The following is a 24,517-nucleotide window of genomic DNA, read 5'->3' on the forward strand; positions in this document are numbered from 1 at the left end:
CAAAATAACATTGCAAACAATGTTTAACATCTATCTACCTACCTAGTTTGTCAGAAGGATTGCTGTACAGTTTAAACAATGGTTTTAAATGCAAATGCTGCTGTTGTAGGAGGACCACTGTAAACTAAACTAAATGGGCGTGTTCCTCCTTTCCTGCGGCAAATTTGGTCCAACACAAACTTCCTGCTTATCGAAGAGGACCTCAGATGCAGCAGGCGTCCACAATATGCTTTTTGTAATGTATAGTTGGTTTTAGTTTGCCCATTTTGAACCGATAGTTAAGATAAGGTAAAGTACCTTCTTGTATGGTGGCTTGATAAATAATGTAACCGATGGAAAATTGCAAACAGATGAATGAGTGTATCGCACTGATTATGCAGCTATATTAGGATGAGGCTATTTCATACATTTAAAAACATCTTCGGGATAAAAAACGTGTCGGTGACGTGTTTGCCGAGTTGACGCAGAGACGCAACAGATGTCCTGGATTTATGTTTTAACGGTGTCAAACATGCCGATAAACACCGATTCTTTAAAATGATAGATTTTTGAATGGAGTTTGGCGCTGCGCTCCACAACACGGTGCCCTTCGGTCAGGTGACGTCACACCAACATGGCCGCACCCGCAGCACGGGTTTCCGGTCCCGTGAGCAGTAAACAAACATTTTGAGCCAGCCTGAAGGGACCGGAGGACGCCGTGTTAGGCGACATGACTTCACAGCTAACAAGACGAGCTTTGAGCGACGTGTTGTCGTCAGCTGAGAGCAGCTTTTAGCACCTGGACGCGTTTCTCGGACGACTAAACGTGCACAGGTCTGACGTCACAGCTGCAGATTACGTCTGCTGGTGATTCAACTGTTCTCTCCTTTTAAAACTCAATGCCTTGAAGCCGCTTCATTAGTACTTCCTGTACGTCACTAAATGTGTCCCCCAGCCCAGTTAGTGCAGGGGGAACCAGCTGTCTGTCAAACTCACCAGCTGTCTGTCAAACTCACCAGCTGTCTGTCAAACTCACCAGCTGTCTGTCAAACTCACCTGCTGTCTGTCAAACTCACCAGCTGTCTGTCAAACTCACCTGCTGTCTGTCAAACTCACCTGCTGTCTGTCAAACTCACCAGCTGTCTGTCAAACTCACCAGCTGTCTGTCAAACTCACCTGCTGTCTGTCAAACTCACCAGCTGTCTGTCAAACTCACCTGCTGTCTGTCAAACTCACCAGCTGTCTGTCAAACTCACCTGCTGTCTGTCAAACTCACCAGCTGTCTGTCAAACTCACCTGCTGTCTGTCAAACTCACCAGCTGTCTGTCAAACTCACCAGCTGTCTGTCAAACTCACCTGCTGTCTGTCAAACTCACCTGCTGTCTGTCAAACTCACCAGCTGTCTGTCAAACTCACCTGCTGTCTGTCAAACTCACCTGCTGTCTGTCAAACTCACCAGCTGTCTGTCAAACTCACCAGCTGTCTGTCAAACTCACCTGCTGCTTTCTCCTCCGTCCAGCAGCCACGATCAATACAGCTTGAAGCACACCAGCGACCTTATGGGCAGCAGGAGGTCGAGAGCAGCGGAAGATGGAGAGCGGCGTCTCATCGGTTCTCCATCGGAGGATCCCGCCGGGAGTCTGCTGGCGCCGGGCGTCGCCTCCACGCCCACTTTTGTCTACGTGTTGGCGTTTTTCTCGGCCTTGGGAGGCTTCCTCTTCGGGTACGACACCGGGGTGGTCTCCGGGGCCATGCTGCTCCTGAAGAGGGAGATGAACCTGAGCACCATGTGGCAGGAGCTGCTGGTCTCCAGCACCGTCGGCGCCGCCATGCTCTCCGCCCTGAGCGGAGGCGTCCTGAACGGCCGGCTGGGACGCAGGATCTGCATCCTGCTGTCCAGCTTCATCTTCAGCGTCGGCGGCGTCATCTTGAGCGTGGCCCCGGGCAAGGAGGTCCTTCTAGTTGGCAGAGTCACCGTGGGTTTGGGCATAGGTGAGTTGGGGTTTGGAAATCCTAAAAAAGTTGTGGCAGAGTTAGAAGTCATTGTCCTCAGTGTGTATGCCAACATGAAACCCTTTTTTCCCATCAGGCATTGCTTCCATGACCGTTCCTGTGTACATCGCCGAGGTTTCCCCCCCTCACATGCGAGGTCAGCTGGTCACCGTTAACTCCCTCTTCATCACGGGCGGCCAGTTCATCGCCAGCGTGATCGACGGGGCCTTCAGCTACCGGGGCCACGATGGCTGGAGGTGCACATCTTTTTCCCGATGGTCACCATGACGACGGTTTACTTCAGACATCGTAGTTGTTTGTAAGATGCAGCTGTCTCCTCTCCGTGCCGTAGGTACATGTTGGGTCTGTCCATCGTCCCGGCCGCGCTGCAGTTCTTCGGCTTCATCTTCCTGCCGGAGAGCCCCCGTTGGCTCCTCCAGAAGGGGCGGAGCCAGGAGGCCCTTGACGTTCTCAGCCAGATACGAGGCGGCCGGAGCGTCGGCGAGGAGTACGACAGCATCCGAGCCAGCATGGAGGAAGAGGAGAAACAGGCGGGTGGAGGTGAAAGAGTGAAAAACAGAAAACCAACATGACACAATGAGTTTTGTGAAGAATTAGAGTTAAAGTTTAAATTTTTGTTGGCTGGTTTTGTAGGAGGCCTCGTTATCGTGCGCATCCTCAGCCACGGGCCGACCCGCAGGGCTCTCATCGTTGGCTGCGGCCTCCAGATGTTTCAGCAGCTGTCTGGGATAAACACCGTCATGTAGGTCAACAGCTTATCTTCTGATAGCGCCCCTCGTTATTATCTCCCCGCCGCCTGATAGCGTTGCTCCCTGATTGTGATAAATCGGAGCCTGTTTCTTTTTACTGTCCGACTGCAAACGTTTGTGGCGGCTTCTCTCGTAGGTACTACAGTGCAACCATCCTGCAGATGGGTGGGGTGCGGGACGATAAACAGGCCATCTGGTTGGCCGCGGCGACCTCCGCCACCAACTTTGTGTTCACCTTGGTTGGAGTGCTGCTCGTGGAGCGAGTGGGCCGCAGGAAGCTGACGCTGGGCAGCCTGCTGGGTTCGTAATAACAATATTAACACAGTTAGTTAGTGGTTGACAGATGATTGAGTTTATTTGTGACAAATGTAATTAAACATTTCTAAAGGCAAATTGTGACTGACATTTTTTTTTTCATTTTTAGTTTAGTTTAGTTTTAGTCAGTGAAACTCTTAAACTGTTTGTGTATAAATCCATATTAAAATAGAATAACTATTGCATTACTCAACATTTTCATTTTTGAATAAATTGTATGGACAACATACAGATATGTGAGTATCAGTATGTATGTTGATTTGTGAGGACATGAAAAGTCTTTCAATGAACAGAATGCAAGAAAAGTTGCTCGTGGTAAATTAAAAAATGTTCCTTTTGTGTGTTTCTTCTATTGTTATTTATAATGATTATATTCCCAATGAAATTTACTGTTTCATAATTGTTTGATAATCATATTTTAGGGATAATTGCAAACAATATGTGTTTATATAAGCTGATATATCAATATCAGAATGTTTTTCTTTCTTTTGGCTTTATTGGCCTCAAAAGCATCAGTCGGGCTCTGGATGTTATTTATAGGCAAACACAATGAAATATAGACATATGTGTTGGCTTTATTTATTTATAATTGATGTGGACTTCCTTCTCAGAGCTTTATTTATTGTCTGTTTGTCTCTTTTTCAGGTACCAGTCTGAGTCTGGCTGTGCTGGCAGTCGGGTTCTTGCTGTCTGCCCTGAACTCTCCGCCCGTAACGCTCCACCCAGTCGACCCTCACAACTCCACCTGCAGACTATACGGGTAAAAACAAAATCATCGATCAGACACTTATCGATATTTAAAGTGCAGCATCCTCCTGGTGGGATTGTCAGTGATGCAGCTTTTGCTCACTCTCCCAAAGAGTGAAAGCGTCTTTCTAGTCGCACAGTTTTGTATCCGTGTGACTGATTTCTACGCTGACGGTGTGTTTAAATATACTTTAAATATGGTATGACTCGGTTTTTCTCTAACCTGACACAGCAGATGGTTTGTTACACAGACGTCGTCCTCGGAAACCGTTTGGGAAAGTTCAGGCACTTTGAAAAATAACTTGGCATGTGATTGGATGAACCGTCTGTCAATCACGATCTTGTTGTTTTTGAGCTAACAGCCAAATCTTTCATTGCACAGATGTGAATTGTAATATTTCTCAGTTATTTCTATTTTGTTCCACATTCTTCAAATAGATGATTTGATGAATTAACAATGTCTGTGAAATTAATCTCCCGACGAGTCTAATTTCTGTTTTATAATTATAGCTATAAAAGGGTTTATTGAGGGACTGGTTTAATTGAAATGCATAAAGAGAAGACATAAATAAAGCTAAATTCAACTCTTAACTCCAAATGTTAAATTCCATTCACTTGTGTGAGGATTTAACTGAAGAATATGACTCCACCTCATCCTTCTTCCTGTCTTTGACAGCGTTGTTTTCCGCTTCATCTGTATCTGTGTTTTTATCGCAAGCTTCATTCATCACAGCTGACAGGGCGGTACGAGCCGGCCGCTCTGCAGATAGTGTCTGAGGTTTTGACATTCAGCTCTGTCCCGCAGGTCCTGTGAGCGCTGCATGTTGGATCCGGGTTGTGGATTTTGTTACCGTGACAACGGCACCAGAGTGTTCGACTCCTCCTGCGTCCCTGTCGATCAAACCTTCACAGATTACCCGGCCTGGGGAAGGTCAGACTCCGGCTTTCTAAGATGTATATGAAGTGTCGTCACACAGTTACGCAACTTTTTCTGCAGCCCAGTGATGCACAGAGCGGAGCAGTAACCTTCGTTCGTGAGGATGCCCGTTTACGTCAGCACCTGAGTTACACGCATCTTTGTGCATTTCCTATTTAACCGTGGACCTGAGCAGAGAACACATTTCATTTTGTGTCAAACTTTGGAAGTCTGGAGTCGAGACCCTTGAAATGTTTGAATGTTTCAGAAAACCTGCGGCATCGAAGCAAAGAGCCGGAGAGGTTGTTGGAGTGACACTTGCAGTTGAAAAGAGGCAGAACTCTTCATAATTTTTTCAAAATTGTCAGAGTCTATAAAATCAGCTGCATCAAACTAACAGATGTCGTATTCCCATCAATGTCTCCGCGGTTTGAGGTTTGACTGTTGGACCGCCTTCTGCTGTGGTTTAAAGGCACATAAGTAGAGAATTAGCGCCACCTACAGTCTATCTGGAGGTGGTCAACTTCAGTATTCAACCAAGGACACTTCAATCAGCTTCTGTTGACACAAGCTTAACAGATTTGTTTGCAAAGCCAAACACCGCAGGCAGTGAATAGCTCCTGTTCTCCATAAACTGTATTTTTAAACTATGATCGAGTGAATACTGTAACGGGCATAAAATGAGCAGTAGAAGTTAGTGAAACCAGTTCATGGTCACTTTTCTGACAGCCATCATCCTCCAGAGTCAGACTGACTTCTACTGTGATGTTCGGAGGCAGATGAGGGAAAACATTCACTGCAAAACCACCTGAACTGTGGCGCCATGGCAACATGCTTCTCCAACATGACAACGTGCCTTCACAGTGCGTTGAAACGCAATCTTTGCTCGCCACTCGCCACGTTCGGCTTCCTTCGGCAACTTTCTGTTCCCTAAAAGTTTGACACGAGTTTCGCTGGTCACAAAGACGTGTGTAACTCAGAAACCAGTTTACATCCTACTCGTGGCTCTCATCATCACAAGTCGCCTCTGTCTGGACGTGTACTTACAGTAATAGATAAAAGATGCAGGCTTCTCTTGCTGGATAATTGAGATTGAATTGAAACGGCCTCGTCAGCAGTTTCTTTCATTTCCTACATGTAGGTGTTGGAACCAGACAGAAGCAGCTGGCGGACCGATGTGGGCGTACAACTACTGTCCCACATCGTACTCCTGGATCGTCCTGATGGGCCTCATCCTCTACCTGGCCTTCTTCGCTCCAGGTCTGAAAGCAGCTTCTCTCCTTTTCTGAACATCCATCACTTATCCTGTCATCCAGAGATGAGTCATGTCCATCGTGACCATCGCTGTTCTGAGATAGTTTCTAAAACCCCGTTTCCCAAAAGGTTGGGACGCTGTGTAAAATGTAAATAAAACACATTGCAATGATTTGCAAATCACATAAACCCATATTTGAATGATTGTCTGTACTGCAGCTCCAAAAAATGCCTCGACCAAAAAACAAACGTGTGCGATGATGATGATGATGAAGAAGAAGAAGAACCAACAGTTGATGTTTTATTACATCCCTGACTTGAGTAAATGACACCGTGCTTCTTGTTGTAGGTATGGGCACCACGCCGTGGACCGTGAACTCGGAGATATACCCACTGTGGGCTCGCAGCACCGGCAACGCCTGCTCAGCTGGAGTCAACTGGATCTTCAACGTCCTGGTGTCTCTCACCTTCCTGCACGTCGCCCAGTTTCTGACCTACTACGGTACAAGGGATGGATGGATGGATGGATGGATGGATGGATGGATGGATGGAGGGATGGATGGAGGGATGGAGGGATGGATGGGTTTTAAATAGACATGTAAGAATATGTTGTTGGTGGAAGTAACTTCTTCAACCTCAGTCTGAGGACTTTTCTTCAGTCTCATCTTAAAATTCCTCAAAAGTTTACATCAAGTTTTAACAAAATACAATAATTATAATTATAATTATAATAATAATTGCAGAAACCCAAAGAAAGCAACCAGACAGCGATTCTAAATGAACAAAGTGTTCTCATGCTGTGTGACCTTTGACCCCAGTAATCCTGCAGCCCTGATTGGTTCAGAACCTGATAATATAAAGGACTCGTGGATCTCCCTCTTCCAGGTGCCTTCTTCATGTACGCGGGCCTGGTGCTGCTGGGTCTCCTCTTCGTGCTCGGTTGCCTCCCGGAGACTCGCGGCCTACAGCTGGAGGACATGGAGAACCTGTTCACCGGTCAGCTCTGCCACTGCGGAGGCTCCTCCCCCGGTGACAGCAGCCACGCCCACTACACCCGGGTAAAAGGAAACAACTTCCTCCCCTCTGATGAGGAGGTCTCCGACATAGAGTAGACCATCTGTTGGTTTCTCTTTCTTTCTGTTGGAGAGTGGGAAGACCGCTCATGTAGGAGGAGAAGGGATCACGTCGCCCTCTGGTGGCTGTGATCAGACATGAGCAGAAACAGGCTGATTGACTAGAACTGGAGTTTTCCAATCTGTCAAATCATCTTTTATTTTTTTTTTCCATCTGCCTTTATCTCACCTGAAAGTTGGGCTGCCTTACATTTTTTTTTTCTGTTGTGCTTTCTCCTCATTTCCCATCATCCTCTCTGTCGTGATAAAAGCTAACATGGAAGCTACACTGGCCAGTATTAGTGTGGATGGGGTCCATTTGTTAAAATGTTGCTGGGATGATAAAAATCATAAAGTACCTGAAACTGTAACCGATGATCTGGAACTCTTTCAAGAAAACTCTGATCTGATTGAAGGATTTTTGTTTCAGCAGAAAGTTTTATTTGACCCATATTTTGAACACACTGCGACTACACACTTAATAAACCAGCAAGAATGTGTTTGTGTTCAAGCCTTAAAGATCTGTCGCTTAATATTAATCCACTTTCAGACCATTTCAGATGCTTTAATTGATTTCATAGATTCATATTTGGACTTTTCCAGGTCTGCTTGTTGTGTAAACCTTTGTGGGAACCGGTTCTTGTTCAACTCACGAACGTGGGTCCGGAGCTGATTGTGTGTTGCTGCTGTTGGGGGAAAGATTGCACTTTAAAAGCACCAAGGTGTCTCATACGAATATGCCAGATGCTTCAATACTTTCTTTTCATGTCCTTGTTCTTACAGCTCAGATAATTGTGACCAAGAGCACCTTCGTGCTGAATGTCCTTTTTGTACTTTGTTAATTGCTGATTTCCTTCTGCGGTACTGTGAGCATTGAGAAATAGTTTTCTTATGCTGCCCTGTTTTTAAGATTAAGCACAGGCTATGAAATGTTTGGAAATTGCATAAAACTTCCTCATGGGAACACAAAAATACTTTATATTTATATTTAATGCTTCCAGATCTGACATTCTTTCACATGCTGGGTCGTACTGGTTGTAAAAAATCATGCACTTATGTCAGCCATCCACTATTTATGTAAAACTAACTGATTTCCATCCTGTGTGGGAAATTAAAAAGGCAGGGTATTTAAATTTATATAGGAAAATTTGCTAATGTTCAGAATACAGACATTTTGTACAAGAGAAATAATTTACCTTCAGGAAGAAGATGCGTTCTGTCGTCAACATTTTGTATGGGATGCTCATACTGTTTGTGAAGTCTCTTTTTTTATTTTAATTTCTTCATTAATGTGATATTTTTGGAAACAACTTTTTAGGGCCCGACCACCGATGGTGCGAAAGCCCTATTGTTATTCGTGAAGTTATTATTTTTTTCATTTCGAATTTTGTTGCCATTTTGGGCAACTCGCACATGTACTTTAACGAACTCCTCCTAGGGATTTTGTCGGACCAACTTGAAATATTTTCTGTGCACAGTTAACATGTTTGGGATTAAAAGTTATCAAAAGAATTTGTTTTCCTCGATGCGTGTGCCCGTAGCATGGCGGCCATTTTGAGCGTCTCGCCATGAAACTCCGGGTTGCTTTAAATCTTATGTACATGGACCGACCTTCTCCAAACATCACAGGTATGATAACAGCCCCGCCCTGAAGACACCTGTGTGGTGATATTTGCTCATAGTCATAGCGCCCCCTGTTGGCCACTGGAAATGACACTTTTCATACTTTCACATGCTACGTCGAGCTGGTTAATCCCATGAACCTAAAGTCGGGTCACAATAACCTAAACAGGTAGTTGATGATATATTGAGACATTCGTTCGACTTTGTCTATGGGCGTCGCCATGACGATGCGGCAAACTTTGATGTCTTGCCATGACACAGGAAGTTGATGTTTAAGGTCAAAGGATGCTTGAAACCTCACGAAACGTGTCACATACATCCAACGCAGTGAGACGATACATGTTTTGTGAGTGGGCGTGGCCAAACAGCTCGCCAGCACCCCCTAAAGTGCAGCCCCGGCACCTAGTTTCACCTACATGCACCAAATTTGTTGGACACATGTATCACACCGAGATGTAGAAAAAAAGTCTCTTGGCATCATGAATTTGTTTTTGTCAATCAGTGTGCACGTGGCTTGACGGCCATTTTGAGCATCTCGCCATGAAACTACAAGTGACTAACTTTTATGTACATATTCCGATCTTCCTCAAACAATACATCTTTGATAACAGTCCCGCCCTGAAGACACCAGTATGGTTATATTCACTCAGTCGTACCGCCCCCTCCTGTAGACTGAAAACAATATCTCTAGAACCCCTCAAGGGAATTACTTCAAACTTGGCAAAAAGATTCACTTGACCTCAGGGATGACCTGATTCTAATCAGGTAGTGAAAAGGTTAAAGTTCAAGGTCACTATGACCTCAGCCCTCTCATCCATCCCATTCTTATAAACACAAAACACCTAAAGGGGGATTTTCCAAACTTTGTAAAAGATTCACTTGGTAGCAACAATGAATTGATGAGGTTCTGCTGGTCAAAGGTCATTGGACCTTATATCCTTCCCTTTCTTGGTAATATATCCGGGACCTTCTCCAAATCTGGCACAAATGTTCACGAACTAATGGATGGACTGACTCCATTTTGGTGATCAAAGTTCAATAGTTAAGGTCAATGGGACCTCATGTCCATCTATCCACACACTCCATTCTTTAGAACGGAATCACTCGGGAAGACCTGGAGGGACCTTTTCAAATTTGGAACAGAAGTTAACTTCGACTCAACAATTAACATCACCACATATTAAACCATGCTTATGAGCACAATACCTGGGGAACACATGAAGGCAATGTCTTCAAATTTGGCACAAAGGTTTACTTGGCCTTAACAATGAAGTGATTGTTGGTCACCTCACATTTATCAGTCTTATCAGCAATACAAGGAATGCCTTGAGGTCATTTCTTAAAATTTGGCACAGACATTCACTTGGACTCTGGGATGAACCAATTAAAATTGGTTGGTCAAAGGTAACAGACATAAGGGGGAAAAAAAAGTAGTTTGTATAGATATGAATTTAAACTACAACTGGAGTAGTTAAGAAGACACACAACCACTAGTTAGTAGTTTTAGTTTTCCCCGCAACGTTCCGATAACTTGACTGACCTGATCAGTAAACTTTACAGTGTTCATGGAAATAAGGTACATTTCTCCCAACAGTTGGAACCTGATTCAAAAGAATCAACTTTGGAAAATCAGACACCAAATACATGGGTTTTAAATTTCAACATGAGCTTTATTGGCAACTGTTTTAAAATGGGCACAAAACACAGTGACATGAGTCATAATGATTCACGGACAGATAAAAACAGCAGTGAAACCTCTGCACCATGGAGACCTGCAAGACAAAAGACCAGAATCAGTGAACCGTCATCAGATACCGAGGGAAGTGATCCTCAGAAGACTCCTTTAACTGGACCTTGGCTTTGCGTGGAGGTCTTGCTGGTGTACTGGAACACTGGCACTGGTTAGAACAAAGCCTCTGGTTTTAGCAGGTTTGCTAAAACCAGGCATTTCCTCGCCAGTAGCGAGAACGAGAGCCGAAGTAGACCTGGTCCAGATCGGACACATCGCTGGAGACCGGCTCGTTGTCTACCACAACCCTGTCAGAGCTGCTCCCTTGAACCGCGTACTGACCGACGTGAGGGCCGCCGTACGCCCTGTCACCCCCACCCAAGCGGCTGCTGTACTCTGAAGAGCTGCCAGGACCAATGGAAACTCCAGAATCATGGGAGCTGGCGCTCTGGTCAGAGCTCCCCGGTCCCCCGGACACATACTGCCACATGCTCGGTGGAGCAGCTGAGGAGAAACAAGTGGAGGAAGAAGCAGCGGTCATGTAGAGCTCAGCTTTAACAGCTCATCTCACTGCTTCATTGGTGTCTTACCCTTTTCATAAGGACGGCAGGTGATGCTTCCAATCAGCAGACAGGAAATCCACAACAGCCTGCAGACACATGGTGGTTTCAGAGGATCCAGTTTAACACCAGTGGTTCTGACCCATTGAACCCAGCAGTCACCATGAGCCGTCCTGTTTCCTACAATAAAGTACTCACCTCATTCTGCTGCAGTTGGTTGTGGGTAGAGTTAAAGCTGACTGTGACTTGCCTCTGATCCACTGCACAGTTTTTCCTCAGTGCTGCTTTAACCTGCAGCAGCTGCTTTTACATGATCCTCAGTGTGGAGGAACTGATTGATCAGTGGAAACAGCTGCTGCTGGACGACACAAAGGTGTAGTTCATTAGAACCGGAGGATTGACGAGGGCAGCTTCTACTTGGTTCTCACTGGATCTCCTCATAGGTGGCTGTGGCTCAGATGGTAGAGCGGGTTGCCCCATAACTGAAAGGTTGGTGGTTCAATTCCTTTCTCTTCCTGTCCACATGCCAAAGAGTTCTTGGACAAGACCACGAGTTTCTCCTGATGGTGTAAAATTGGTGAGTAGGAAACAGTGTAAAGTGCATTGAGACCATGAAGATGATCAAGAGTTTTAAAAGTACAGACCATTTACCATTTGGGCATAGACCAGATAAAGGTTCCATTTCATTGTTTTTGTACACTGATATCACACTACAACAGAGACCGATTGAAGCACTAAAGCCTTGGATTAGTACTCTACTTACGACAGTAAACCTACCCACTTATTAGGGCCCGAGCACCGATGGTGCGAAAGCCCTATTGTTATTCGTAAAGTTATTATTCTTTTATTCCTGAAAGTTTAAATGCAGTTTTGGAGGCTTTATCATATTCAAAAACTCATGAAAGTTTTTACACATCTCCCCTGGTGAAAAATTTCGTATTCTAGTGGAGTCACGAGTGGGCGTGGCCAAATGGCTCGCTAGCACCCCCTAAAGAGATGCCTTGGCGGCCACATTCACCTACATGTACGAAATCCAGTGGACATGTGTATCACACCTAGACGTACAAAAAAGTTATATTGCACCATTACGTCAACTTGACAGGAAGTCCGCCATTTTGAATTTAGTCTACATTTTGGGCGATTTCACACATGTTGTACTTTAACAAACTCCTCCGAGGGATTTTGTCGGACGGACTTGAAATTTTTTCTGTGCACAGTTAACATGTTTGGGATTAAAAGTTATCAAAATAATTAGTTTTCGTCGATGCGTGTGCCCGCAGCATGGCGTCTATTTTGAAGGTCTTAGCATGAAACTACGAGCTGCTTTAAATCTTATGTACATGGACCGACCTTCTCCAAACATCACAGGTATGATAACAGCCCTGCCCTGAAGACCCCTGTGGGGTAATATTCGCTCATAGTCATAGCGCCCCCTGTTGGCAACTGGAAATTACACTTTTCATACTTTCACATGCCACGTCGAGCTGGTTAATCCCATGAACCTAAAGTCGTGTCAGAATAGTGTAAACATGAAGTTGATGATATATTGAGAAATTTCGTTCGACTTTGTCTAAGGGCATCACTGTGGCGATGCGGCAAACTTTGATGTCTTGCCGTGACACAGGAAGTTGATGTTTAAGGTCAAAGGATGCTTGAAACCTCACAAAATGTGTCACATGCATCCCATATTCACTCATAGTCGTAGCGCCGCCTGCTGGAGACAGGCAACGAGACAAAAATTGCAACTTTAAGGAGGGAAATGCGTTCCCTTGCGCGGTGCATGTCAGGGAGCCGATGTCGGGGAGCCGACACGCAGCGTGTGAGGGCCCGGTATCACTGCTTGCAGTTTTAATTTAATTTGCTTCTTTCATCTAACAAACAGTCCAAAGCCCAAAGATATTCACTTCTCCATCATACATAACTAATCTGCAGGTTTTAGAGACTGAAACCAGCAAAATCTTTGGTTTTTATTATTTGAAAAATACTCAACAAGAGTTCATCATTTTAGTTTTTAAAGGTTTTTTTCTGTTTCACTTCCCTCTTGTTTCTAGCCAGGCAGTTATTTCTTTTTACACAGGTTTTAAGATTTAATTTGAAGTGCTCACAACATAAAAAAAAAAAAATCACATTTAAATTCCCCATCATTGTTCTGAAAATCTTGTATCCCAAAACTTGGAAAAAGTAAAAACCAAAACTTCTTGCATGGTGATTTCCACAAATATTTTTTTAACATAAATTGTGTGAACTGGCCCTTTAAATTCCGCTAATCTGCATATTAACATTCAAAGAACCTTTTGGACAGCCGGTCACATTCTCCCTTCATGCAGCTTCTGATTTGTCTTCATTATAACATGCACTGAGCGTGTCTGTTCATCAGTCATTTATTAAATCAAACTATGTATTAAAATCCTCATTGATGCATGTTTTTACCTACGCTACATGCTCAGCAGACGTTTAACATTTAAACTCTAACAGGAAGCTCATCATCTGTTAACTTAACAACTGGGATGTAACAAAATAAGTTGTGCTGACAGCAATGTTGAGAAACAAGTTCAATGTTTGAAGTATTGGTTACAGATCAGCTCTTTATTGTTAAATTAAAAAGGTAAAACTGGCAATTTTTTATTTGAATCCTATTGTTGACAAATCAAAAAGAAAAATATGAATTCATTGTATTAGTAAGGTTTGTGTTTGGTTTCTCCACATTTCAAACATTGTAAAACATTTTGAAGAACAATATAAGAAGATAGAAGATGTTGATTGATGATGTGATAAAATTCAGTCTTCAGGTCTCCGTTATATTTTAAACTTGTGTAGCTGACCTGGTTGTGGTTCCATGTTATGTTTTATTGCTATAAAATGAACCAAAGTAGAGTCATTTGAATTTACTTAACTAAACGTGTGTGGAAATTGTTGACATAATCAGGTTAAGTTGAAACTACAAATTATAGTTTTGTTGGTCTCAATAAATAATGTGAAAAAAGTCAGTAAAATGACATCAAGAAACTGTAAACAGAAAATCAATAGTTTTTAATTTACCTGTATTAATTTGTAAAACTCTGAACAAAACTGTAATTCAAAAAAATATACAGCAGTTAAAATGAAACAATAAAGTTTTTTCATGTTATACTTTACAGTTCAGAATTTAAAGTACTGTAAAAGTACAGTAAAATGATATAAAATGGAGAGTTTTTAAATCAGGTGAGGCGACCTTCCTTTAAAGATGCTGTAAAGTAGAAATGAAAATGAGTTTTAAGTTCATCACACCACTGAAGTATGGGTTGTTAACTACCCATCCAAATTTGAATGAAAAAAAAAACACCGACAAGTTTGTTAAATTAGGCTTTGAAATTTTGAAATAGTGAGAAAATCATCAGTCTTCTCTGCTCTGAGACTGGGGGGAGGGGGGGCGTGTCCTGAAGGAGCTGAAGCTCCGCCCACTCGCTGGAAGGTGTTCAGTGTTCAGTAGGACAGTCCTGTAGCTGCAGTTCTTTCCCCACTAAGCGGTCCGTCTGACATCCAACCTCTCAGTGACTTTATGCATGATGTCCCACTGGTCCTCTGTCTCTGGTGGACGGAGCAGCCTGCTTTATGAAAACAATAGAATCCGAATTTATTTGTCCAATGACTGAAACATACAGATGCATATAAATTAAGCTTGTCCCCCTGATCTGTAACACAGGAGTCAAACTGGACACCAGAGACAGAAGACAGTGAGTCTCCAACTACTTCTAACGACCTGCATTACAATAGTGGAGATAATAAGAGAGGAGGAGTTGATTTAGTTCTGTAACGACTGCAACATGAACAATGCTGCATTATATCACATGTCAATTCATTATATCACATGTCAATTCATTATATCACATCAATTCATTATATCACATCAATTCATTATTTCACATCAATTCATTATATCACATCAATTCATTACATCACATCAATTCATTATATCACATCAATTAATTATATAAAATCAGTTCATTATATCACATCAATTCATTATATCACATCAATTCATTATATCACATCAATTCATTATTTCACATCAATTCATTATATCACATCAATTCATTATATCAGATCAATTCATTATATCACATCAATTCATTATATCACATCAATTCATTATATAAAATCAGTTCATTATATCACATGTCAATTCATTATATCATATCAATTAATTATGTAAAATCAGTTCATTATATCACATCAATTCATTATATCACATCAATTCATTATATCACATCAATTCATTACATCACATCAATTCATTATATAACATCAGTTCATTATATCAAATCAGTTCATTATATCACATGTCAATTCATTATATCACATCAATTCATTATATCAAATCAATTCATTATATCAAATCAATTCATTATATCAAATCAAGTCATTATATCACATCAATTCATTACATCACATCAATTCATTATATCAAATCAATTCATTGTTATAAAATCAGTTCATTATATCACATCAATTCATTACATCACATCAATTCATTATATAAAATCAGTTCATTATATCACATCAGTTCATTACATCACATCAATTCATTACATCACATCAATTCATTATATCAATTCATTATATCAAATCAATTTATTATATCAAATCAATTCATTACATCACATCAATTCATTATATCACATCAATTCATTATATTAAATCAATTCATTATATCAAATCAATTCATTATATCACATCAATTCATTACATCACATGTCAATTCATTACATCACATGTCAATTCATTACATCACATGTCAATTCATTACATCACATCACATCACATCAATTCATTACATCACATCAATTCATTATATCAAATCAATTCATTATTATAAAATCAGTTCATTATATCACATCAATTCATTACATCACATCAATTCATTATATCAATTCATTATATCAAATCAATTTATTATATCAAATCAATTCATTACATCACATCAATTCATTATATCACATCAGTTCATTATATCAAATCAATTCATTATATCACATCAATTCATTATATCACATCAATTCATTACATCACATGTCAATTCATTACATCACATGTCAATTCATTACATCACATGTCAATTCATTACATCACATCACATCACATCAATTCATTACATCACATCAATTCATTATATCAAATCAATTCATTATTATAAAATCAGTTCATTATATCACATCAATTCATTATATCACATCAATTCATTATATCACATCAATTCATTACATCACATCAATTCATTATATAACATCAGTTCATTATATCAAATCAGTTCATTATATCACATGTCAATTCATTATATCAAATCAGTTCATTATATCACATGTCAATTCATTATATCAAATCAGTTCATTATATCACATCAGTTCATTATATCACATCAATTCATTATATCACACGTTAATTCATTATATCAAATCAATTCATTATTATAAAATCAGTTCATTATATCACATCAATTCATTATATCACATCAATTCATTATATTAAATCAATTCATTATATCAAATCAATTCATTATATCACATCAATTCATTACATCACATGTCAATTCATTACATCACATGTCAATTCATTACATCACATGTCAATTCATTACATCACATCACATCACATCAATTCATTACATCACATCAATTCATTATATCAAATCAATTCATTATTATAAAATCAGTTCATTATATCACATCAATTCATTACATCACATCAATTCATTATATCAATTCATTATATCAAATCAATTTATTATATCAAATCAATTCATTACATCACATCAATTCATTATATCACATCAGTTCATTATATCAAATCAATTCATTATATCACATCAATTCATTATATCACATCAATTCATTACATCACATGTCAATTCATTACATCACATGTCAATTCATTACATCACATGTCAATTCATTACATCACATCACATCACATCAATTCATTACATCACATCAATTCATTATATCAAATCAATTCATTATTATAAAATCAGTTCATTATATCACATCAATTCATTATATCACATCAATTCATTATATCACATCAATTCATTACATCACATCAATTCATTATATAACATCAGTTCATTATATCAAATCAGTTCATTATATCACATGTCAATTCATTATATCAAATCAGTTCATTATATCACATGTCAATTCATTATATCAAATCAGTTCATTATATCACATCAGTTCATTATATCACACGTTAATTCATTATATCAAATCAATTCATTATTATAAAATCAGTTCATTATATCACATCAATTCATTACATCACATCAATTCATTATATAACATCAGTTCATTATATCAAATCAGTTCATTATATCACATGTCAATTCATTATATCAAATCAATTCATTATATCAAATCAAGTCATTACATCACATCAATTCATTATATCAAATCAATTCATTATTATAAAATCAGTTCATTACATCACATCAATTCATTACATCACATCAATTCATTACATCACATCAATTCATTATATCACACGTTAATTCATTACGCTGCCACTGATGTCCCTCCACCTCCTCCTCCTCCACTTTCACCTCCTCCTCCACCTCCACCTCCACCTGCAGCCTCCTCCACATGTAGTTGGGCTCGTTTATCCGGACCGGTACCGGTACATGTAACCGAGAGGGTCGGTGATTGTAACGTTACACCGGAGTACAACAACAACAACCCTCATTAATGTGAGGACTAGATCTCCTCTGGTCCATGTTCACCATCACCCCGACATGTAAAATACAGAGTTACATATATTATAGTTCTTATCGGAGCTTTATTGAGACGCATAAAATAATCCACGGTTATCGGAGCATTTTCCTCTGAACTCTGCTACGAGCTCAATAGAAGCTAATTAGCACGTTAGCTCCCATTTCACCAAAATAAAGTTATTCTACACCGAATAAAATCACGTTAGAGGTTTGAACCGCGGATTAAATATAGCAGAGTTACTGTGGACAAGTTATCTAGTATAATTATAACAAGCACATAGAACTTAGGCTGAGTGGTGGACTGGCGGCAGTGGACACTCTGGGACACTCTGGGACACTCTGCCAGCGGGGGACACTCGGACACTCGGACACTCTGGGACACTCTGGGACACTCGGCCGGCGGGGGACACTTTGCCAGCGGGGGACACTCTGGGACACTCGGCCGGCGGGGGACACTCTGTCAGTGGGGGACACTCGGACACTCGGCCGGCGGGGGACACTCGGACACTCTGGGCCACTCGGCCAGCAGGGACACTCGGCCGGTGGCGGACACTCTGGGACACTCTGGGACACTCTGCCAGCAGCGGACGGTGCCGGTGCGACCGGGAGATGAACGGCCGGGAGGGTGAAGCTCGGTTCGGCTCGGCGCTGCAGGAGGAGCGGTGCGTCCGTGAAATCCGTCCGTCTCCGGTGGAAGTTGGTGAAACTATCCACCATGAAATGATCCCTGCAGACGCCTGTTGGTCTTCATCCTAAAGTCTCCTTTAGATCTTCATGAAATCAATCCACCTCTTTTTCCTTCATCAGTAGGACATTTAAATAGAGATGCAGCGCTGCTTTGGAGGTTCTTGCTTCCAGGAAAGATGGACGTGCAGGTGGAGGGAGACATCCTGTAGCAGCTAGCTGATGTACAATAACAATCTGACTACGTCAGGACGAGAACTGAAGTCCAGTGGGACGACCTCTTATGTAAATGAGCTGCAGGCTTTTATAGCGTTTCACCGTGAGAGGAGGAGCATGCAGAAGGTTATAGAAACCGGCTGTGAGAACGCTGGGTGACGCACCGCTGCTATCTTTTAGCTCCGCCTTAAAAAACCTGAGCTGAAGACGGGTGAGAAACTGTTCAACAGTTTAACTCCACATTTCAGTGAGACAAAGTTTTCCAGCTTTGCAGAAGCTTTCAGCGACTCTTTTCACACGTATATAATGTACTGAGAAGCAAATCGTGGAATTTGCTTGACAGCATCTTTAATTGAAATTGAACTAAAGAGATGTTTCAAACGCACGTCTAACTTCACCTGGGAAAGATGCGGTCAAAAGGTTATTCTGAAAGAAGGTGTTGAAATGATTCAGTACAGTTTGGGATGCAGGCAAATTAGAAACAGTCAGTTTAGTTCCCATTTCAAAACGTAAACTGCCGACCTGCTGCGTCGAAGCGTCCTGCTCTTCTGTTTGAACAACTGTCCGAGCACCTTATCGTCTGGTATCATGATGATTCAAGCCACAAGGGGGCAGTAAAACTTCAGTGACTTTAACCAGTATTGTCCAGAGGTCCTGACATCAAATCTTGCTTGTAATTTGCAGGTGTTTGATGGACATAAGAATGCAGCTCAAGCAGAAATTGCACTTATTTAGTCTTCAGTTGATCTTCTTATCCTTTTGTCAAACAGACATTGGAAGCACTTTTAATTACATGCCATGACTTTCAGAATAAACTAAAACTGCATTGGAAGGATAGTCTGCCAATATAAAAAGAGGTACAAAGACATGCTCAGTGGTGCACCGGTCAGTCTCAAGAGCAGATTCATGATCTTTAATAACATTTAGTATTAAAATAAGAAATGTACATGTCATTTTACTACTTACTTTAGGTTTATGTTAATTTCACCATGAGAGAAATCAAAAAGTAATCAAAGGAGCACAGATGTCAGGATGTGTGCATTTTACAACAATAACTCAAAAAAACAACGACAAACTAATCCAGACTTATTAAGAAAGACTTGATTAGTTGATGGCATGTAAAACATCATTAGAACATGAAGTTAGTAAATGGACCTTCGGATATGGATTTGTTTTTAAACTCTTTTGGGAACCTCAGGTGAACGACACTAAAAGAAAATTTGTCAATCCATCAATATACTGAAATACAAGAAATTACATTAAAGTAAAAATGAATATTACAAAAAAAGAAGAATATCTAAACAAATGTAGGGAACTCTTTTCCACAGAAATATTCCACAGATATTTAAAATACATTTGGCAGTGAAATTTCCATGTGGTCAAATAGTCAAAACTTTTTTTTTTTACTGGCTACTGCTGGTGGAAGAATCAGAAATTAGATTCATGCATAATTGTATCATTAAATCAATCACATTTTGTAGTTCTAAGGACCCAACTCAAAGAAAGCACCAAACCTTGATCTTAAACCTTGATGTCTGTTTCAAACTTCTCCACTGATGTTACCCAACAAAACACAACCTACCAATTAAGAAAGGACATTCATACTAATTTCTCTTTCTGTGGAATTGATATTGAAACTACCTTACATTTATTCTGGAACTGCCCCCATACCATTATATTTTGGAAAGACTTCACCCATTATATTCATTGTAACATTCCTGAAAATTAGCTTTTACTGTTCAAAGATGTACTTTTAGTTTTTTATGATATCAGCGGGCCAAAGTAAAAGCCATACATCATAAATATGATCATATTTTTGATAATATTGGCAAAATTCCATATTCACAAAAGTACATTTTCCAGCAGAAAACCTCTAATTAAAATGTTTATAAATGACATGTCACAATATAAACTATACTTAAAATCCCTAAACAGTCTTAAAATATTGAAACTTTTTAATACCCTAAACTGCTGAATTTATCTTTTAGTTATTTATTGAATTTAAATTTTATTTTGTCATTTATTTATCTTATTTACCCCTAGCAGATATTATCGTTAAGGAATGAATTAATGTGTTCTATTTGCACTGACACATGCAAAAAAGTTTGTTTGGAAAAAAAAAAAAAAAAAAAAAAAAAATCACAATTCATCCTTTCAATTTCTGTAAAATTAAAGCGACTCTTTTTTTAATCTTGTTGATAACATTTTTATACCCTTTTTATGACGTAATCTCGCAGCCGTTTTTCCCAGGAGAGGGCGTGGCTTGCTGACGCATTGCGGCTCCCTCCCCAGTGCGTAAACGCAGAAAGAGAGGGGCACGGCGGCGCGCGCGTGCGCGCGTTTGGACATGTGTGTGTGTTTGTGTGCGTACTTCTGTACGCGCGCGCGCGCGCGTGCGTTTTCCCCGGCTCACCTCGCAGCAGCAGCAGCCGGAGCGGCAGTGTGCATGTGGGCTCAGCCGGAGCTGAAGCATCCGGGCCGCGCTGTGACGGCAGAGATGCGGCGCAGGTAGACGCGACATGCGGACACAGCGGCTCGTCTCCTCGCTGATAACATGCTGAAAAGATCGGGTTTGTGTTTGTTTTGAAATGGCGGCGCTGAGGTGAGCAGCTCCGGGCTCCGTCCGCTCGCCTGCCGGCGTAGTGCGCACTCTTTTCTCGCTGGTCTGCCAGGGCAGAGAGCCAACAGGAGACACACACAAAAAAAATCCGCTTTTTGTTCTTTTTTTCTACCGATTATTGTTGGAGGGATCATGACGACGGGGCAGGACGAGAGCTCAGTCCGCGTGGCGCTGAGGTAAGTCTCTTCACATGTCTGTTCATTTGACCATGAACCGCTAAATGCGTAGCTATCTTAATTGCCCGGTGCCACCTGTCAGTCAGCGCCGCGGGCCGCGAACACCTGCAGCTCATCACAGAACTGAATGGACCACATCAGATCAGCCTCATTTGCAGTGACCCACTTCCTCCCGGCACCACTTGATGCTGCTGCCGGCTTGGGAGGTCACATTTCTGGTGTGTTTGATGTTCACGTGCGTTTGGACAGAGATGGTGAAAATCCCAAAGCATCACGGCCTCCGCTCAGGTGCATCTTCAGCACGCACAGAAAGACCGAGAACGAGGGTGTGAGAGGGAGACAGTCAGCCTGTGTTTCCACCTCCTGCAGAGCGACACTTAATCAATGAGAGCAGAGCTTCACTGACAGCCAGGGTTCAAGGAAAGCACAGCGGAGCGTTCAGAGCAGCTCCTTCTCTTTGTCTCTGATCCCAGCCCGGTCCGATCAATCCAGGCCTGGAACAGAACCAGAACCGGCTCCCTCTCCTCTGATTTCATGTAAATAAAGAGTGCTGTGATGCTGAAGGAGGCCGCTCCCACCCAGCTGGTGAGGTGGCACAGAGGCATGATGGGACGCCGAGTCTCTCCCTCAAAGCCTCTTTTGTATCTCCTCTTCAAGATTTGATTGACGAACCTTGAAAATGATCCACAGCTGCAACAGTGTTGCTCATATGTTGTCTCTTTCCTTTGTGTAGTTTTACATTTGCTCGTGATATTAGTCAAACCTGTTCACAAAAGTGCATCATCACTGTGAGTGCACATGATGCACAGCGTCCTGATGCATTTACATGCTGCATTTGATGAATAGATAAATAAGGAAGTGACCATATGAACCACACAGTTCCTTTGTCCTTCTGTTTTGATAAGTACACGTCTAAGATGGACCACAGACACTGAATAGCCGACGCCCACTAAATAAATAAAGGAATGGGCTTTGAATGCCAGTGCCGTTAATCAGAACAATATTGGTCCAAGTCTCCGTGCCTCCGTCTGATAGGTCACATTTCACAGGAAGTCATCTGCGATGTGTTTATTGTGCACGTTCGTGTGGTGATGATGATGAAAATATGATTTATTGATCGGCACTAATGCTTGTGTGGTTTCACTGGTGGGTTTGTTTTAAACTCGGAGGATATGATGTCATGTTAAGACCAAGCATCATCCATCAGTGATGTCATTAACCATCAGTGATGTCATCGTTGGTTTGTGAACGTTATGAATCCTCCAGTTCAGATTCTGTCCGTCACCATCTTTGTTAGTTCGGAGCGGTTTGGAGCAGGAAGTGACCATATTTGGACGAGCTGGGGGAGGAGCCAGCGGTGGATCTGACCGATCTGATCGGAAACCTGACGATACTACGTCCCGCCCACCGATAGCTGTAACCTGACTGCACCACAGGCCTGTCAATCAAACAGACACGCCCCCAAAAACAGGTCTTCTTGAATCTTCTTTTCTAATGAATGAGGGATTATTTTCAGATGGACCTCCAGAAAACTAATAAGAAGGAGTGACTTTAGCTAACAACACCGAGATAACTGATGGACACATTTTATTCACTTTGGATTTGATGAGAGAAGTTGAATGGGAGTCTATGGAGCCGGAGGCTTTTTGGAGCCGACCTCTAGTGGCACTCGCTGGTATTGCAGCTGAAGACACTTCTGGATCAGAACCATTTTACAGACCTGAAGCTACGAACACTTTTTTTTTTTTCAAGTTTTAAGACATTTTCCTGCAGCAGTTTGTTTTAGCAGAGACCCACAGCTGCTTTCTAAAGATGCTGTTTCATACCAACATTTCCTGAAGCTGCACTGTTAGAATAAACACCTGCTGATTGGTGCTGAACAATAAAAAAAGATACTGCAGTTTGACCTCAAATCTGTGGTACCATTAGTACTATTATTGTCCTGGAGGGGAGGAAATACATATAAATATGACAATACATGCAATAGACTCTTGCACTGTTGTGTTGGATTTTTATTTATATATACTGAACATTTTTACATTTTTATCTATCTAAACACATTTGATATCAAATAGCAACAGTTTGCACAAAAACTGAACATTACATCTGATCAAAGCACGTAACCTTGTTTCTAATTTCACACGTGTGTAAAAAAAGTATAATTGTCATGGATGCTGTTTCCGACTACACTTCTCTCAATTATGGCACAGAGCAAAAATGTAAGTGGGAGTATAAATACATGCTTCGGCTGTAAGTATGTGTTTGAGATGACTTGCACTTTCTAAGAGAGTCCGTCTGAAAGCGTGCAAGAAGTCCGGAGAGCGTTCATTCAGCGAGAGGTGGATGTTTCGTGTTGTGGTTCCAGGAACTAAAATTACAGCTCTGATTTTAGCGAACTACATTACATACAGTCTGTAAAACCAGTTATTTGTAAAAACAAAACAAAAAAAACTCCCCAGAAAAGCTCAGTTAATCTCTCTCGCGAAGTAATGATGCCTGTAAAACCAGCACGGAGAGGTTTCCTGTTGTCGTCGGTGACACGCAGCCCGTCTGATCGGAGTTTTAACCGCCACCGAATTATTTGTTGACAAGTCTCCCACTGGAGAGTTCATTCTCTCACAGACCCAACTAGCCTCCACATATTTGGGTGTGCTCACGCAGGGAAAGGTGTGTGTGTGTGTGTGTGTGTGTGTGTGTGTGTGTGTGTGTGTGTGTGTGTGTGTGTGTGTGTGTGTGTGTGTGTGTGTGAACAAAAGGCCTGAATGGAAACAGCGTTGAGCTTATCTTGCTCACCAGCGGTTTCAAAGTGTAGTTTAAGCCCTAATGTTTGAATCCCGATTGCGTGCTCCTCTAACGGGGGTTGCTTTAGGGACCGAGGGTTCCACTTGAGGGGTTTTTACTCGGTTTAAGACCCCCCCGAGCTTATCTGAACAGAGGCTGTCCTGTTCCTTCAGACTCCCACAAAGGATCTCAAAGCTCAAAACGTTTGCTTTTATGGTGCGTGTGTGTCAGCAGTGTGTGTTTGCCGGTTTGCAGAGCTGCAGAGCTGCAGAGTCCACATCAGTGTATAGATCCAACTGTA

General features: G+C 41.6%; 2 protein-coding genes across 13 annotated transcripts in view; both read left to right on the forward strand.

The window, feature by feature from the left end:
- Window positions 1–79: 79 nt before the first annotated feature.
- slc2a13b (solute carrier family 2 member 13b) lies at window positions 80–8,597 on the forward strand. 7 transcript variants are annotated; one of them, XM_069163120.1, is made up of 11 exons: window positions 80–288; window positions 1,499–1,971; window positions 2,069–2,228; window positions 2,324–2,532; window positions 2,626–2,734; window positions 2,878–3,041; window positions 3,702–3,816; window positions 4,609–4,734; window positions 5,861–5,979; window positions 6,323–6,475; window positions 6,859–8,597. In XM_069163120.1, exons 2-11 carry the CDS (start codon window positions 1,539–1,541, stop codon window positions 7,083–7,085), a joined length of 1,815 nt encoding a protein of 604 aa, XP_069019221.1. In that variant the 5' UTR covers window positions 80–288; window positions 1,499–1,538; the 3' UTR covers window positions 7,086–8,597. The 7 variants fall into 7 exon arrangements, with proteins under 7 accessions (XP_069019221.1, XP_069019222.1, XP_069019220.1 ...); XM_069163121.1 differs by having other exon boundaries at window positions 1,502–1,971; XM_069163119.1 differs by lacking the exon at window positions 80–288 and adding an exon at window positions 435–846.
- A 12,450-nt stretch (window positions 8,598–21,047) lies between these two features.
- Window positions 21,048–24,517, forward strand: part of kif21a (kinesin family member 21A) — a 56,572-nt gene continuing 53,102 nt past the window's right edge. For 2 of the 6 annotated variants that reach the window (XM_069163267.1, XM_069163266.1), the window contains exon 1: window positions 21,048–21,435. In XM_069163267.1, the coding sequence (XP_069019368.1) occupies window positions 21,392–21,435 (44 nt within the window). In that variant the 5' untranslated portion in view covers window positions 21,048–21,391. The remainder of the gene's footprint in view (window positions 21,436–24,517) is intronic. The other 4 variants (XM_069163265.1, XM_069163270.1, XM_069163271.1 and 1 more) reach the window with 2 other exon arrangements.

Source organism: Embiotoca jacksoni, unplaced genomic scaffold (assembly GCF_022577435.1).
Source record: "Embiotoca jacksoni isolate LCO1_2020_lvr unplaced genomic scaffold, fEmbJac1.0.p SCAF_3, whole genome shotgun sequence".
NCBI lineage: Eukaryota > Metazoa > Chordata > Actinopteri > Embiotocidae > Embiotoca > Embiotoca jacksoni.

What these genes read in the sequence shown, in the direction of transcription:
- slc2a13b (XM_069163120.1), top strand. Translation starts at nt 1,539, where the DNA reads ATGGGCAGCAGGAGGTCGAGAGCAGCGGAAGATGGAGAGCGGCGTCTC. An exon ending in CACCGTGGGTTTGGGCATAG is followed by an intron (nt 1,972 to 2,068) that starts GTGAGTTGGGGT and finishes TTTTCCCATCAG; the next exon opens with GCATTGCTTCCATGACCGTT. An exon ending in TCCACCTGCAGACTATACGG is followed by an intron (nt 3,817 to 4,608) that starts GTAAAAACAAAA and finishes TCTGTCCCGCAG; the next exon opens with GTCCTGTGAGCGCTGCATGT.